Source organism: Ctenopharyngodon idella, chromosome 18 (genome assembly GCF_019924925.1).
Source record: "Ctenopharyngodon idella isolate HZGC_01 chromosome 18, HZGC01, whole genome shotgun sequence".
Lineage (NCBI taxonomy): Eukaryota > Metazoa > Chordata > Actinopteri > Cypriniformes > Xenocyprididae > Ctenopharyngodon > Ctenopharyngodon idella.
In genome coordinates this window covers 11,404,859-11,424,052 of record NC_067237.1, presented here as the reverse complement: position 1 = coordinate 11,424,052, position 19,194 = coordinate 11,404,859, and the positions used below count along the sequence as shown (strand labels likewise).

The following is a 19,194-nucleotide window of genomic DNA, read 5'->3' as shown; positions in this document are numbered from 1 at the left end:
TGATTGTAGCTTATAAATAAAAGCAAACTGAAACTGAAACATTGCAAGCACACACACTGCACCAGCTTCTTACAAATGCAGCTCGACACTTGTGCGCACCAGTTTCTTTTCGACTAGTACAGTTTGAAGTGGAAAGAACACACACTATATAAATACACGTCTCATGGAGGAGTGGAGAGACAGACACACAGCCTACAGCAAAAATTAGATGGAGACAGTGAATAGGGAGGAGTATTCATGAAGGAGGACAGATGACAGGATAAGCTACAATGAGGAAAAAAAAAACAAAGAAAGACAAACAGAGGGGAGAGAGAGACGGTGTGGTTAGTCCTGAAGTCTTCATCAGCATGGACATTTAGCCAATCACAGGCCAGTGCTTGATCATCGCTCTCTAAAACTGTCATCATTAGCGTACCTCTCCTATCACTCCATCTTTCTCTCAGTCTGTCTGCTGTGAGCAGGGTCTACAACGAACTCTCGTCAACGTAAAAAGTAAACAAAAATGTGGAAGATATGGAATATTCCTCATTTAAAGGAATAGTTCAGCTAAAAACATATTAAAAAGTTGTCATTATTTTTGTCATTATTTTCTCACCCTCAAGGATGATGTTAAGCAGATCACAGCTTCGGTCACCGTTCACTTTAACTGCATATTTTTTATATTTTTATAAATTATTTATATATATTTATATAAAAAATTTAATTATTAATATGTGTGTATATATATATATATATATATATATATATATATATATATATATATATATATATATATATATACACACACACACACACACACACACATATATATTATATATATATATATATATATACACACATGGCAGAACGGTAAGTTATTGAACTAATATTCATTTTCATGGTATCCCATATGCAAAAAGGGAAGAAATAAAATAATAATTTAAGTGCTTTTTTTTTTTTTTTTTTTTTTACAAATTATGTTCTATTTACCATGTAGGCTAAAAGTTGCAGTTATTATTATGCAGTAAGTGTAAATAGTAATTAGATGCTATTTATTGTACTGGCAGATACATACTATTTGCACCTCAGTATTGTTGCAAATTAACAGGATGCAATAATAACACAGTGTAAATTATTTTATCATTATTAAAGCAATTTACTTCCACTTTCAGAACATTTTCTTCATTTTTATTGAAAATAAATGCCTTTCTGATGTGATGGGAAAGGGGAGAACAGAGAGCTCGGCAGAAGGCGGATTCAAACCCAGTCAATCACATCGCAATTTAGTTCTCAGCGTCCAACGTGCTACTACCTACACCACTGAAGCCATCAATCACATGCATTGATTTTAACCTTGTATGACATTGATGGGCGGGGTTACTATAAATCTGTACTTAGTAATAGACACTCCGAATAATCTTGTTTTCCGTTTGCATTAAGATTATTATTACCACACTGGCAGATAATGATAATTTTAAGTAAAATGCACTTAATTTAGATCCCCCCAGAAAACAAGACTAAAATATCTTATATAATTTCCTTATATAGAAAATCCATCTTGATTTAAGAATTTTTAGATATTTGTACTTGAAATAGGACAAAAAAAACTCAAAGCATTTTTGCAGCATGAATGAATGAATGAACTATTTAAACATCACTTGCACTTTAAAAAGGGGGAGGAGACCGAAGAAAACCTGCTCCCGACCAGGTTAGGGTCACAGAGTAAGTTACTATGGTAACTGACTCTGAGTAAGAGTTACCTTCCTTTTAGAAAGGGCTTGACTTACCCTGCTTTCTTGGGTTTGACATACCTCCCTTTCTGAAACAGAAAACCCAGAGTTTCCCTCATTTCTGGGTTAACATACTCAGAGTTTTCACTTAACCTCCTTTCTGAAACGATCCCTTGGTAAGCGTAGCGGATCTAAATGCAGCATAAACATTTATTGAATAAAACAAAAGAATGATATCCAACAAGAGCAACAGTGTGCTAAAGCACATACAACATTCGAAAATTAACTGAAAGAATTGAGGGCAATATACTGCACAATGCGGTGCGTCCCAATTTGCGTACTTATGCACTATTCTATGACGTTTTTAAGTATGAATAGTGCAAGTGCGTTCACAGAAAATTCCAAAAATAAAAGTGCACTTTAAATACCCAGAAAATGCACTAAATAAACGGAAACAATGAAGTGTGGAATGTTGGACATTTTGTTGGACATTAATTATGTAGCGGAGGGGGAGAGACTTCGATGTTGAATGACAAAATAACCTTTAACATAAGTACACAGTGCATAAGTATATAGTGTATAAGTGCATATTGTATAGTGCATCATTTGGGTCGCAACTTAAGATAATGAACTGAAAGGAAACAGGAGTAAGATAATCAATGAACCAAGGAATTGCCATGACAACCAATGCAAACATACTTAGTAACCATAACAACAAAAGAAACACAGGAAATAATAAAGACAAACTAAAAGTCCTTGGGTGCGTCCCAATTTGCATACTTATGCACTATTCTATGACGTTTTTAAGTACAAGTAGTGTGTTCACACAGCGAGTGGTAAGCGAGTAGTGCGTTCACACAGAAAATTCCATAAAGAAAAAGTGCACTTTAAATACCCGGATGATGCACTAAATTAACGTAAAAAACGAAGTGTGGAATGTTGGACACATCATGCACTCAACTGTCGCAGCTTTAATTACGTTGCGGAGGGGAAGGAGGGATCAGACTCCGATGTTTAATGACAAAATACATTACATGGATGAGTACATAGTGTATAGTGCATCATTTGGGACACAACTCTTGAAAATAAAACTGTAAAAACAACAGAACATGACAACATGTTTTCAGTTTTTATAATGTTACAATGTTTCCATTTATTTACCAGTATTTTATATTATTTCTGAAAGTAATGATCAAATGTGACTTATACACCACCACCAATGCAACTTTCTTTCAGCAATCAAATTTTACAAGGTGTGGAAACTATGGTACATTAAATCTCCCAAGCTTTAAGTAAAACATAATAGAGTAACAATTCTTTGTTCAAGTTGGACATGATGAAATGTATGAATGAAGCTTCAGTAAGTGAGTCAGATTAATTTAGCAAAAAAAAAAAAAACAGCTCATAAGAGTAATTTGTTGTGCTTGCATTGGCAGAGAAATGTGCATTTAAAGGTTTGGTTCATATTGTCTTAAAAATGAAGCCGGATAATAATCTGAATAAGAACCAGTTTTCAGTCATCACAGCCCTGTTCTTAATTTGTCAAGACATTCATGGCCAGGTGATGTCTGAAAAACAGGCCTGTCTTGGGAGAAGCCATTAGGAGCTGGTGTTCTCTGCAGAAAGCTTTTAAGAGATGCCACAAAGGTTTCTGTCAACAGCAAAGGAGGAGCAAAGGTGAGTGGAGGTGAGGAGACGCTTGCTGCAGTAATTACAGCTGCACACCATTAAACATGTATGCAAGCAGAGAGAAAGAGAGAGAGAGAGTGTGTGAGTGATTGAGAGAGAGAAAGTGAGTCCACAATAGCAATTAGCAGCTGAGTCCCAGTAAAGACCCGAGTGTCTCCTCCTGTCTTGTTCAGTCAATTAACACACTGATTACTGCACACACACACACACACACACACACGTACACACGCACACACACGCACACACACGCACACACACACACACACACACGCACACGCTAACCTCTGTTCCAAAACCAGTATCCATTACTCATGAATCATCCTGACTGAAAAAGGGCACCAATTGGTTATTCTGCTAATAACCACATTGTTAAACTATATCATGTTATAAATAAAAAAACAAGAACTCATACAGAAGCATTACCTGCAATTACGACTTTGACTGGAAGACAGTATGTATATTAAAACATATAATTAATGTTAAAATCACATTATAATGATTTAAATGACTGATAAGAACCGAGTGCAAATGCTGACATGCTGATGAATGGAATTACATTAATCATCGCAAAGATTGTTCTAGAAAGTGTTCCAGAAGTGGTCCAAAATGAGCAAAGGAAGAAGTGAGAGAATACATTCTTAGATAAAGATATAATGATGTTGAAAAGTGATGTTTGAGCTGCTAAATTTTGAAATATTTTTAGTCCCTTTCTCTTGATAAAAATTGCGATACTACCGTAGCACCGTGCAAACCTACTGGGTTTTCATTCATTGTTTTTTTTTTTTTTTTTTTTAAAGATCTCACGTGAGACCAAACAACTAGTCCACAGTTCAGCCCTAAACTGCAACTGAAGCTTTTAAATGAGTGATCTGGACCACTCTACATGAACAGCAACCCGTGAAGCAAATGAAAAACCCCACCTACAACTGATTCCAAAACATTCAGCTTGAAAGGAATGGTATGACACTCTAATAAGCAGAAATATACATAGTACACACAAATTTATTGGAAAACAGCCTGAAAACAGTTTTAAACTTTTATTTATTTTTTTTATATTTCAGCATTGAATGCGTAATTGTACATTTATTATTGATATACTGCTGGCTTCATCTGCCATCTTAGATTTTTTTTTCACTGAGCTTAGGGCAGTGCATTATGGTATTGCCTTCTCCACGATGGATGAATGCCATTCTGCCTGGATTTTTGCCAAAATGAGGCAAGGAATGAGGCAGCATAGTTAAGTCGCCTACCTTTTGTAACGGCCTTCATTGTCAGGAGTGTGATGTCTATGATGCCTATATAAGCAGTTCTCTGTCACACAGGAGTGGAGTGACGCCTGTGGTCATCACTGATAGCTTCTCATCTGCAGCTGTTTCTCACTGTCTTCTCGTTTGTTTCTCCCAGTGTGACACACAGGACAGTGTGAATAATTCAAGCAGGACTGCAGGCACATGTGCAGCGAGATCTCCTCCACCCCACCCCACCACCACCCCTTTACAGATTTTTTCTCTTTTATTCAATCCGGCACACGCTCATCCATCAAACATCATCATCCACCTCCTCTTTCTCCAGCTCTTGTGAGTGTGGATCTGTCAGACACACATTCATATTTGATGTGTCTTTAGAGCATTAGCGCTAAATTATTGCACCAAACATCATCACAAGAGTGTGTGTGTGTATGTGAGAGACAGACATCAGGTCTCCCTCAAGTAGGTTTTATTGGTGCCTTTTCTTTCAACTGAAACACACACACACACACACACACACACACAGGCAGATGGGCCTCTTATTGAAACACACACCATCTGAGTCAAACTGGTGTGCTTTTATGAGATGCTAATGATATTCAAATGTATTCAGTGCAATGCGTCTGTGCAAGCTGCTCTCAAAGGAAGCTGTGCCCATATATGGCCGAGAGGTTCCAACACTTCCTGTCACGCTCTGAATGCCACTGAAATGAACAGATTTCACATTGCAGAGAGAGTGTGTGTGTGTGTGTCGGTGTGATTAATGTGCATCTCTGCTCTCTGAGGGTTCGTCTATTAACCCACCTCTGCCTAACACTGACCACACACACACTGACGTTTTAGGCTGCATTAGAACAGCATCAGCAGTTAATTAAACAGCCCATTTCACACCTGGTGTGAGAGCAGAGCTCAACACGCCTTAGTCCATATGCTACCCCATACACACACACAAACACACACACACACACACACGTGACTGTTTTGTGGTGCGCTCGCCGCTCACATGGTTCATTCCATGAAACAGCAGATATCACGACCATTCTGAACAAACACACATCAGTTCTGTTCTTCCCAAAGCAGCATCTCAATGAGATAGAATCATGTAAGAGCCTGATTCTATACGCTCTACAATAGTCAGCAACTTCACACGTCACACAAAGGGGTCCAATGTTTTTCGGACCACAATGTTCTTCAAGATATCTTCTTTTGTGTTATATAGAAGAAAGCTTACAGCTTTATAACAACATTTGAACCTCCCACTAAAAAACCCTGAGAAGATTTTCTATAAAAAAAGTTTAACTTTTTTTAAAGAAAATATTTAAACTGGCCTATTATCTATTCCTTTCAGAATTTAATGAATTACATTTCAACCCAATATTTACCTTGCTTTGTCAACCATCTTCAATGGATGTTTTCACTGAGTCTGTCACATGCATTATAGGACTGCCCTATTCTCAGGCAATATCCAAATGGATTGCCCTATCTGAAGCATACTTGTGATGCCTTTTGGAACAGCCTTCACATCAAGTGCGCCCCTATGATTCCTTCTACCAGCTTGTGGAACAGAGCCACCTTTACGTTTGAGAGTGTGACAGTGTGCTTGTGTGTGTATATGTAGCCTGTTTCTCCAGATGGAAGGCTACAAAAAACAGGGCACCCCCTACCCCCCAGGGCCACGCCTGCCGCTCTCTCCTCTCAACCAGAACTAGAGACTCACTCCTCCCCTACACTTCTGTGTCTCTGTCTCTGCTGGATAAAGGATGAGCCCTTTAATATCCAAGTCCACATGGAGCAGCTAATTAATCACACACACCACACCTGCTGTGAGAGAGACAGATTGGCTGTGTACTACTAGTGTACTGCATACTGCAAGTATTTTTTCCCCCAATAGTTTCTAGTATGCAACCATAAACATGTGACATCAGGTTGCATCCAATTATCATCTCAGAAATAAATGGATATCTTGCAGTTGACAGATATATCACCATTTTTTAATTATCGGCATCGGCTGATGAGCTTTTCTAGGAATCAGGACTTATTTTGACACCGCTGAGAAAGCCAGTGCATGATCACACAGTGTTCACATTCTCTGTCTTCATTAGTTCACGTCTTTGTTTAACAGTTCTGTCTAATATGTTGTCTTACATTATTAGTAATAGAAAGGCAATCACTGTAATGCTTTCTCATCTACCGTCAACATTCAGCAAATTAGGGCTGGCCAGTATATCAAGTTTGTATAATATAGTAACAATATAGGATGAGATAATTATATCTTTGTATACTTATATCTTTGTATAGTCTTTGGTTTTATTCACTGTCTGGTGTTGTCTTTACGTTAGTGAAGCTGTTATGTTGATTCCTGCCTTCTAGATTGCCTTCTTTGTCTTTGTTTTTGTAAATAAACTAAAACTTCTGCAATTTGGGATCCTCTACTCCTCTTCCCTTGCCTGCCCTCTGACAATGCTTTAAAATGCATTATTTTTGTTTTCATATTGTATTGTTTTTATAATGTTAAAATGTAATGTGATTTTAAAGTCGGTATAAAAAAGAAGTTGCGATAGACTTTCTTCTCTATTGTGATATATATTCAAATGAAACAGCTTCTGGAATGAGAAAAAAAATGTAGGGTGAGAATTGATGTCGTCCTCGGGAATTGGTTGGAGCGTAGGAAGTTGGGCATTGCTAACTAAATTGAGGCAGATCTGAATGCTTGTTTGCAGTCAGTGTGGATATTTAGTCAGACCCTTCAATGAGACGTACGTCACGAAGAGAATAGACGTTGTTTCGAGGGGGAGGAGAGGATAATCTTTTTGATTACCAGGGCATATGAATTAAAAAAATAATTATGTGCATGGATAAATCATTTTATTTTTATTTTCAAAATTATTTTTTGTCCATATCGGCCAGACCTACAGCAAATACACATTCATATCATTTAAACAAGTCTTTGAATATCTAATAAACATTTAATTTCACAAACCTTGCAGACTTAGTTGAATTCAGCTGTGAAATGATCTGAGGTGTGCATTTGTGGAATGCATATGTGTACTCTGTGGATAATGGTCGTGCGAACTCTTTACTACCTTTTTATATATTTTTTCTTTTTTTTTTTTTTAAACAATTTCTTTATTTGGGAAAAAATCTGTAATAGGATTACAGAATCAAGTTACCATCTAAAGTATATGTCTATTTATTTTACAGATTTATATTTTAATTAATTAATAATTTTCAATTATTTTTAATGTAATAAATATTAAGTAAAATAAAGATAAATTTCATTTCAGCAATTATTATTCATGTGTTTTTACTATCTTTACATTAGTCTGAGATTTATATATATCGGCCACCCTGCTCTCTAAGTCAGATATCAACATGGGCCATCAAAAAAATAAAAATAAAAATAAATAAATAAATAATAATAATAAAATAAATAAATACATAAATGCATAAATACAGACATAAATGTATAATAAATGTATTTAAAACAATAAATGGAATAAATGATTATTAATAATTTACTGAAAACATTAGCAAATTAAAAAATAAATTGAAATAAAAAAATGAAATAAAATGTAAAATGTTTGTATACAACTCAGTTTTTTTTTTTTTGTTGATTCAATAAATTTGATTAATTGATTAAATTGATTATTAAATTAACTATTTTCAGTTTTGGTTTTTGGCTAAATGAAAACTTGATTTCAGTGTTTCGGTAAAAAAATAATTTTGGTGCAGCACTAATTTATTTATTTATTTATTTAGGTATTTATTTACCATTTAGTTTGTGTAGTATACATTTTTATTTCACATTCATTCACACTTATTTACTCATTCATTATTTTTTTTTCAGGTTTTGTCCTCGAAAGTATGGTGCTTTTTAACAGAACGTCTCACTGCGAAAACTGCATGTTCATGCTCTTGCCTCTAAAGTAGCTAAAATAAATGAAAGTTTTGGGAAACTGGACATCAGTCTACACTCCACCTGCCATCATTCAGATCACCCATTTAACTGGACCAGTCTGTAAGCTCCTGCAGTCTACCTACAGCTGTCTGGACTGGAGACAAATCAGACAGACACTGGGCAGAGGCGTTTATAGAGCTGTTTTTAACAGTGCGAGTGACCTAATCATAGTGTGCATCAACGGCCTGTTTTTAAACGCCACCCACAGACGGGCCACAGAGACAGACATAATGAGAAAGAGAAACAGAGGGCAGAGTTAACACAGGTGATAGAACACTGCTAGCTGAGGGCTAGTGCTGCTGAGTATCAGAATAACGTCTCAACACTGCAGCTTATTCTGACCAAGAACCACTCACATAAGAGACAATCTGCTCAACACTTAAAGCGACCAACCAGAGTTTGTTTTTCATGTGATGTTTGGGGGCAAGTAAATGTGTCACTGGATATAACTCTGAGAACAAAGGTGGGGTTTTTTTTTATATCTTATTCAATCAAGTCTAAGTGTTTCTATTAAAACTTTTATAATCTGTAATAAATCTCACTAATTTTGTCAAATGTAAAGACCAAATGTAGCAGGTGTGAATGGTCAAAATCCAAATAACACACTGAACAAGAAACAGTGCACAGATAGTTGGCAATATACAAAGTGGGACACGGGGGGGGGGGGGGTCTTACACACAACACCTTAGGGTACATCACATTAACGTCCAGAGAGGTTGTGTTCAGAACTGGAGACATTCTTCACAGCAGGGTGCTGGAGCCATCCACCCCAGAGCATTACCTCCCTGGAGAGCTCTTCCTGGGTCTGCTAAAGAGCACTCACACTAGGAGACAGGCAGGAGAAGACAGGAAGCATGTGGTATATCACAGATTCTGGCAGACTGTTAAAGACTGCTTCCCTGCTGAGAAGCTGTCTACAAACACAGTCGAACACCATGTTGAGAATGTGTGTGTACATACGTGTATGTACCTTCCTTAAGCTACATACACAAACACCATCCGTTTGTACAAAGACACGCACAATTAACATATCTGTAGCAAGCGCCACTCTCTGTGGGCACACAGTAATGTAGCAGGATCTGGTTCAAACTGGCTACTTCCTTAAACATTTAAAACAAATATTCTCAAAGACAGCAGGTTAAGATGGAGGTCTCAGCAGACAGCATTTATAACCTGTGATCATCATCACTAAAACCCATCACTAATGCCATCCCATTCAAATGAGAAAGAACTGTGACAGTCAACTCATCTCTCCAAGTGGTGGTGGGGGCCACTTTTTGGAGAGCCTGACAATAAAAACAAAAGGCTCACTGTTAAAAGCCATGTCCCAAGCACTTCAACATAAATCAAACATATACAATCCAGTAGCCTAGTTTGAACCAGTGTAAGATTCCTTAACTTTTAAAATTAATTTTACACTCCGTTGGCCAACTTTCTATATCATACAGATCTATTGCCTTACAAAGAAATAAAATAATGCCTAAATAATGGAAACAAGTCACGGGACAACAGTACTTGCCTATAAAGAATCAAAATGCATGTGCCATAAATAAAATGGAATAGCCTACGCACAGACAATAATGAAATTATTTTAATTAAACTATATTGTTGATGAAAATAATTTGAGAAAAATAAAAGTGCTAGTTATTATTAATAATGCATCAATGTTTTTGAAAAAGAAACAAATTATCAAATTATATATTATATATATATATATATATATATATATATATATATATATATATATATATGTATATACAGTGCTTCCCACAGGTTTGAAATATATTTGCGGTGGTAGCCAGGTGGAAAATCCTCCTGTTACCCACAGCACAAAAATGATCTACTACATGTGACAAACATCAAATAATGAGTAACTTTTAAAAATATTTTTATTTATTGAAATTCATTTTGATACAGATTATGCTGTGTTTTGGGGGATATGAAGTACTTTTTTATCCATTTACCACAAAAAAACACTTTAATGATGATCAAAATTAATTATGAGTTGTTTCTGGATATTGATCTAGGTGTTAGAGGCAGAATTCTGTAATCTGCTGGTTAGACAAATCTGTAAGAAATACATTTTTAGTGTAATTACCATATACATCCAGCAGAGGACCCATAGAGATCCATTTATTTTTCTGGATGTGGCCAACTACTCTTATAAATGCAATGTGGAAGGAACATGATCACGCGCACACACACACGCGCGCGCACCAGGCCTTTGTCTGTGAAATATCCGCCGCGTGTCTTTGCAGCACATGTGGAATTGTCAGTGGGAGTAAACAGTTCTCGCGCACACTGAACGAGCAGGTACGAAACCCGTAGAGCGAGGGGAGACTTTCCAATACATAGTTAGGGGCTGTTCACGTCGCGTCTTTTGCGCGCTTAAGTTCGTTATTTTAAATGTAGACGCGGGACAAACCCGCTCAAATAGAGATCGAAAACTCTGCCAAGATGGACTACAGCTGATCATACCTGTACAGGGCGGGTTTTTTATTTCTTATCTCCATAAGTAGTAGTATAATCTAGTAGTAAAGCTAATGCAAGGTCTGGAAATACATTTATCCTTTGCTGAAACTTATTCGTCTTTATAGAGAACGCGGCTCATGGTTGCTTAGCAACGGGCGCTTTTGAAATGTGTGGGAAGCACTGTGTGTGTGTGTATATATATATATATATATATATAACACACACACACACAAATAAACATAATATTATAACATACAATTGGGCTGTGAATGCACAAGCGAACTGTGCTAGTCATGAAGGTGTTACTCTGTTGTGGATGTACTTATCCCGTAACAACGCACTAAAACACAGGCGAACAAATAATTCACAACATTCTTTTACAGCAGTGTGCTCAGGCTACATAAAATTATATAATTTTATACCGATATGGTGGCTGATATATCGTGCATAGGAATGTAGGAAGGCAACAAGGCACTAATCTGATCGATTTTTTAAGGCAGCACAGATGTATTCACTGCTTAAAATATCCCACTATCCTGTGTGTTCGATTCAGTGACAGCTGAGTAAAAATAAAAATGGCGTCTAAAAGTTATGTTTGGTTGTCAGTTTATGTGTAACTGTTCTTTTTTGGCCAAGTTTTCCACTTTTGATGTAATTTCTAATGAGAAATTAGTATTGTAGTAATAAATCTTTGCTAAGGTATCATCCAAAGCAACATTTTGTTGTAGATCATTAAACCTTCATCCAGGAACTGGGTTGAGAAGCACTGTAAAACATATTCAATATACGACATTGCTCAGCAATCATAAAAACTACTTGTAACTAACATAAAACCTGATCAGAACTTCCTCCAAACATGTTAATGTGTAGCATTAGAAATAGCAACATTTACATTATCAGCTCAATAAACAACGATCTTTCACCCAATCTCCAAAGGGCCCTTGAGAGCCAACAGCATCAGATCATGACCCGAGCCATGAACTATTGACCCTGCTGAGATGATGTCACGGTATACACTGTGATTCAGCTCAAGTGGGTGACTAAACCAGGGGTTTTCGTGCACTGAAAATATTTTGGGGGCCGCCAAAATTAATCTTTGTCCAGCCAAAGATAATTTAATGTGACGATACCTGACGTTCTGCAGCACTGGTATCCACTGATAGCCAGCTGCTGTAAAACACTCCTGTGAGTGTTTGTGTAAGCACTCTGTGAAGAGCGTCAAATGATTCTATTTACAATGTATTTTTGCAGCGTTCGGTCATATCTGTTGAGCTCGTGAATGCAATGGCCAAACAGAGGTGTTTAAGTTAGTCAGAATCTGCTCACTGCTCAAAACAGCAGAGTTTTTGTTCCGAGCGAGCTCTGCATGCTCGTAAATCCTTTCATTATTACCAAAATATAAATATGATGTCAATAAAAGATTCATTGTACAGCATAGACAGGTTCATTGATTATAACGGGAGTTTTTGCAATTGTGCAGCTTTGTGTACTTTGCGTTGTAATTAACAGCTTCTGCGATTATAATGGCAATGATATTTGCTCGCTTTGTGTATACAATTTAATTTTTTCATGCTGCTAACTATGCATTGCAAGTTTCTGGATTGATAACCGCATTTAAATGCATGATTGAATCCGATTGACAGTGATAAACATAGCAATGTACAGAACAAAACAATCTGATACTGTATGTCAAATGACCTGTGCATTGGAAGTCTTGTAATGTGCAATTTGTTACTTTGTTTTTCATTTTATTACTCTTTTCAAAGCAGTCACTCAGTGACTTTTACATATAAATTTACAGATTTTTAAATATAAAATAGTTCTAAGCACTTTGTTTTATGATCTGTCCTGACAGTAATTATTTTTTATTTCATGAATAAATAGGATGTTAACATTACAAACTGTTTCTTAGCATTCTTGGATTTACTCTCAGTACTGGGCTCGCAGTTTGTTGATAACGATGATCAGACAATATTTTGCTGAGTGTGTTATTGTGCTGGTAATTTGGCAGGTTTAGGACTGCCATGGACAGCTGACTCTAAAAGTTTTGGTTATTCTTCATATTTTGTGTGGTGGTTAGCTCACAGCAGTGACAGAAATTACATTTTCCTATAAGTTTAAATTGATTTTTTACCTTTTATCTCATTATCTGCATTTTTACCTTTATGAGGGCATTTTCTCACCTAATTAAAAGTAGCCTATGCATCATTTATTATGTCAAATTATTACATTTAATCAAATTCAATTAGAATAATAAGACACTATAGGGCTGTTACCAATCAAATGAAATCAGTATCAATAGAATTGCAGAGGAAAGTGGCATTTAAATGTATTTACACAGACTGAATAATGCAGCTTAGAGGTGTCAAATGCATTTAACCTGCAGTTACAAATGCATACATATTGTTTTGATGTTTTAAAAATAAAATATTGATGATATATGAAATTATTTTAAAATTGAATACTCAAACAAGGGCATTTTTACTACATTTTAATAGAGTAAATCACGCAGTGAGAGCGTGCACTCTAAATGCGCACACGCAGTAGTCCAACCTAAACCAAAAAGGCTACAACACGCAGTGTATGCACTCTCTAGGTGTGTTTTTGTTTGGTTTTTGCAAAGTGCCAGATAATACTTTATAATGTCAGATTGCACATCGTTAAAACAACAATTATGATATTATCATAGACAATATATATCGCACACCCCTATGGTAGGGTACTTTGTACTGTGTGTGGATGGCCGAGTTCTTCCGCCATCACCGAAGACCATTTTGGACCCAGGAAAAACCCTGTAAACATGACCAGGAATTGCAGGAGAAGCAAACTCGAATTATTCCAGTTCGAATTCCACTAAAGGGTAATTATCATAGCAATAAAGAGTTATATACGATAAATACAATACCCAGAGTGCATCTAAGTCCTTGGAGCACTGACACATGGGTCAAGGATCAAAAGTCAGGGGGTCGCGGCTTACCTCGGGGTTCCTCTGCCTGCTTAGCCAGCTTGCGGAGGGCGGCGGCAAATCCCGAGTGGGCGGATTGAGACGCAGGACTGCCATTGGGCACAATAGAACCGTTGAGGGGAGACGGGGTGAGGGGACTGACGGTCGCCGTGGTGCGGGTCGCAGTGGAAATCATGCCTAACGATGGTGACTTTGGCTCATGGCTCATGCCTGAGAGAGACGGAGAAATGGAGCGAGATATTAGTAGCAATAAACAGGAAATACATGGACCCCACACTGAGGGGTTGACTCATGGAGGTTGTAAACAGCCTGACACAAAAACACTGTCCTCAACAGCTGCAGGACAGAGGTGAAGGAGAAGAGGTCAAAGGTTATGCCCAAGGTCACAGGCGGTTTGTCTGTGAGGATTCACACACACTCTCAGAGTCTGTACCAAAATACAAAAACATCACCAACAGATTAAAAATGCTATACCTCATTTACACTGATTAAACAAAGAATCACCAAAAAAAAAAAAATCCAACCGGACTAGAATAAGAATAGAGGAACACAGGCCTGGAAAAATGAAGGTTACCATATCTAATTTATTATGGGGCACAGAGAGAGAGACAGACGTTTCTCAATGATGTAATGGTGCCCAATCAGGCTCTGTTCTGGCCAGGCATCAAATAATTAGACTGGTTTAGGGTGACCTGACTGCGATCAGATGTATTTCACAGGAATTACCTGTAAAATTAAATCTGAAATATTTTGCATAAAATGAATCAAAAGTAAGACTGCAAAATGAATGCAAAATGCTGCAATTTAGTCAAATATATATGTTCAGCATACATTCAGAGAGAATGAGCAATTCTTCAAAATCTTCTATCTACACCATATGCTCAAGCATATATAATGTTGTGTTTTCAGTGTGTGATGCTCCACACACAGTCACACACACACACACACACTTCATCTCCAGAACTGTTCTGTGTTCAGCTCTCAAGCATTTCAATATTTTATTTGTAATAGAATGCTTCTGAAAAACTACCGTCAAATACACTCAGTTTTCTAACAATATAAAAGCTTGGTTTAACTGAAAAGAAATGGACAGAAATTTATTACTTCTGTATAATAAAACATAATAATAATAATATTAATTTACATTTTAAGTTTTAATAATTATCATTATTATTATTGTAACATCATAAAAAGTAAGATTGGGGGCGGGGGATTTTTTACAGGGCTTAGAGCCGATCACAGATCCACCGCCATTTCAGTAAAACGGGCGGGTGGCAGAGACAGACATACAGACAGACAGACAGACAGACAGAAGAGCTCTCTGAAGACCTGTTCACCCACTGCACTCCACACGAACTGCTCAGAGCAATTAATAATGAAAAACAGCAGCAGCAGCAGCACTGAAACACTGATCTTCATACTGATCCATCGCACACAGCGCAGATGTAAACCGCTACTGTTTTCACATTCCAGCTTGCAGATGCATAATGGGAGGGAGTCACAAACACACTGGCTCTGAGAACAATCACAACACCTTTACATTAACATCACACACACACAAGCACATAGCCTGTCTGTCTAAGTTTACTTCTTTGTTCAGTTCACAAACTGTCGCTCTTACAAAGACTGTTTGGAGCTTATCTAACAAAGCAACACACACACAATCCCTTTTCGTCAAGTCAAATGTTCAGTGTAGCAGCTGCTGCAACGTCACATGACCCTCCTCTCCACCCATAATTCCTCTGCCCTTCTGAGATAAAAGAGAAAGAGAGCCCCATGCCTTTCTTTCTCTCTCTCTCTGTCTGTGTGTGAGGAAAAAACTGATCCAGAGGTGGTGGCATGTTCAGACGTGCTCTTCTATTGCAACAATCTCCTTCCCCTATCTGTGTCTCGTTCCCTCTAAAGGCACATCTGTGCTCCACCTTCTACATAAACTGCAAGGCAGATGAGAGCTCTAATGGCCAGTTCACACAGAGAAAGACTTTGTAACACAACAAGCCTTTTCATTTAAAAAAAAAAAAAAAAAAAAAAATGCATGGACCTCTTCACGCTGGCTGTGAAAAATTGTGTCATATAGGAAGAAGAAATCAAAAAAAAAAAAAAAAACCATAGAATATCACAGTTATTTTCTATCACCTAACCCAACCCCTACTCCTAAACCTGTGCAAAACACTAGATTTAAAAAAAAACACCTTTTGGCTGATTTATAAGCCTTTTAAACTAGTGAGGACCAGTTAAATGTCCTCACTAGTAGGTTGTCAATGTATTTCACAATGTATAAGTGAGGACATTTGGTCCTCACAAGTATAGCCAAAACAAGTACACACACGTACACACACACACACACACACACACACACACACACACACACACTGTAGCTACCTAGAACTAGAGCATGATACACTTTCAGGTATGTTGGCTCTTTCAGAGCCTAACCATAATTTTCACTGGTGATTTGTGAGATCAGGCCTTCACGATTAGCCACGATAAGCCCAGAGATGCAGAAATAAACTCAATTCATTTAAGTTGTAAAAATTCATTAGTTTCAACCTGCCAACACAAAAGCAGGGAGTTGCAGGACGTGAAGGGTTAAACAGAGGACTAGAAGTCATCACCGCAGGCCACAATGACTCAGTTCTCTTTCCTCCTTTCGATGCTCACAGCTTTCTCACACAGAGAGATACACAGAGATAAAGAGAGAAGGCAAAGGAGGGACTCATCTCAAAATAACAACATGGCTAATTCTGCTGCACACACACACATGCAGTTCATGATGTAAAACTGTAAAAACAGTATCAACCACTCATCAACCAGGATCTTATTACTTGTTATTTATTCTATGTAATTATCAAATCAAAAGAAACCATTTACTTGATGATACCTTTCTTTTTTGTAGAGTATAAGCCATTACTTTTAAGTATGCTACTTAGATGTGAAATCATTAAAAATGCCTTGAGGGTGTAAGGGGTTAACAGTGACAGTCAACAGAGAGTTTACATATCACTTATAGCTTAAAGCTTATAACTTAAAGCTTGAATGATCGGGACCGGTACCGATCATGATGACAAGAAATTGGTAATCGGTTTTGGCTGTAAAAATCCAGATCGGAGCATCCCTAGTTTAGATTGGGTATCTTGTTCACTGTATTCAGATGCTGAAGATCTACAGCAAATGCAATAAAAGCACTGCATCAAGCCAGCTTTTGAATGCTCGTTGTTCCCAACTCTACTGAATCATGAAAGTGTCTACTAAGATTTTTTCTTACGTTAATGTTTAATAATCTATACTCATGATACCTGATCGGCTGCTTGCTGTAAGACTCTGCAGAGCCGCTGCCTTTTAGACACAATCACAGGCCACAGCATAACAAAGCACACAAGGGCTGAGTGAGCAGCCCACTTCTGACCTGACCATGCGTAAACACACACAGAGGCAATAATCCCAGTGGCTCCGCTATGCTGTGGCCTACTGCTGAGATAAGAGGTGTGCTGCCCTGGAGAGCATTTAATCTTTAACCAGCAACGGATTTGCCTATCAGCTCATTAAAGCGGTCCAGATCTGCAGGACAGAGCTATCTACTGTCATTCATCTGGAATTACCCGTGTGTGTGCGTGACTCAGACTAACATGGCCCTTGGGGAGAGTGTGTGAGGATATACAAACAGACATACAAACACATGCTTGACCCTGAATGACTGGTTTTATCACTGCAGTCTGAATAGATGAGATGACACACAGAACCAGACACACACACACACACACACACACACACACACACACTCGCTCAAAAGGGAAACAGTCTTCACAAAATCAACACACTCCTCTTCCACAGAGCACTATCTGCAACTGCACACACTCATCTTTGTTACACGCACATAGCAGTGGCTGCTCATATACTGACCCACACATGACAATTTCACCTTTTACAAACAGAGGAAAGACCTGCTAATGCAGGGGTTTCTTTTACAGGCCTAGGACCTCTTGGTGGATAGAGAGACCATGGACCCCCTGTTGACTATTATACAACGACCAAAGACTTGAATTATGGGTAATGTGGCAATTCAGAAAGGTCACTCCTTGCTTTCTGGAGATACATATCACCAGATATGTGACTGATAAATACTGCTGGAGAGAGAAAAATATATGAGCTACTTCAGCCGTGCAGCTTTAAACACACAGACACGCACACCATATGACATTCAGCTGATCTGGCAGCTGGCTGTGGCACTTCCAGGTGGTTCATAATGAAGCCTTTCTCCTGTGTGTGTGTGTGTGTGTGTGTGTGTGTGTGTGTGTGCGCATCTCATGCACACAGCCTATTGAAGACAGCAATAGCAGAACAACAGTGTTTGAGCACTGTGGGGAGTGAAGAATGCTGCCTTTTTGTGTATTGTGTGGGTGTAGAGGATTTTGGGCCACCACTGTTGCTGCCCCTAAGGGTTTCCTGTCAGCTGAGGACAGTAGACCAGTGTGGGCATTACCGGGACTGAGCTGTAAGTGATCAGGTGACGTTAAACTCCTCCAAACTGCCTTGCTGTTTCACCCCACCCGCATGAACCTCGAGCCCTCCAACACACCAAAATGAGACGGCCGTAGACCTGGATAACACACACAGAGTAAGCACTATGCCGTATGAACTGTGGGCCGATAAGGCAAGGTCTGGACAAGTGTGTGTCTTATCTCTGGCTTCAGTGCTGCTCACACTGCGTTTGTTTAGCCATATCTTATCGCCACCAGAGGGATTACAGCAGCTACTGTCACACACTGCTGTTGTGCTCTCGACGCTCACGTCTGGGGCCAAAACTGCTGCTCTACTGCTGACGTCACACACACAACAGCTCAAATCCACTGAGCTTTCCATCCAGCGCCCCTAAAACTTATGACAACCAAAAGACCCCACAATTAAACAACTGAATAAACCTCTCTTCCTATTCATGCTATATATATATATATATCAAGCACTCACAATGATTTTGGTGAGCGCATGAAATTAAGCCTCAGTCATGCAGAATAACACAATGATTTTAATGAGCATTTTATCTGGCCATTCAACTTTCCCGAAAACCATGTCACGTCTAGTTTCTGACTTGTTTTCTGACTTGTAAGTTTGAAAGCAGAGACTTTCAATAACTGTTTTAAACTTTAGCAGCAAAAG

The 19,194-nt window shown here is 38.1% G+C and overlaps 1 protein-coding gene across 7 annotated transcripts in view; it reads right to left on the bottom strand.

Moving 5' to 3' along the window:
* Positions 1 to 19,194, bottom strand: part of gse1b (Gse1 coiled-coil protein b) — a 234,727-nt gene that overhangs the window by 20,724 nt on the left and 194,809 nt on the right. For 5 of the 7 annotated variants that reach the window (XM_051870999.1, XM_051871000.1, XM_051871001.1 and 2 more), the window contains one exon: positions 14,053 to 14,250. The exons of 1 other annotated variant lie outside the window; for it this stretch is intronic. In XM_051870999.1, the coding sequence (XP_051726959.1) occupies positions 14,053 to 14,250 (198 nt within the window). Of the gene's footprint in view, positions 1 to 14,052; positions 14,251 to 18,520; positions 18,538 to 19,194 lie in introns of those variants that run through there. One more of the 7 variants, XM_051871004.1, reaches the window with a different exon arrangement.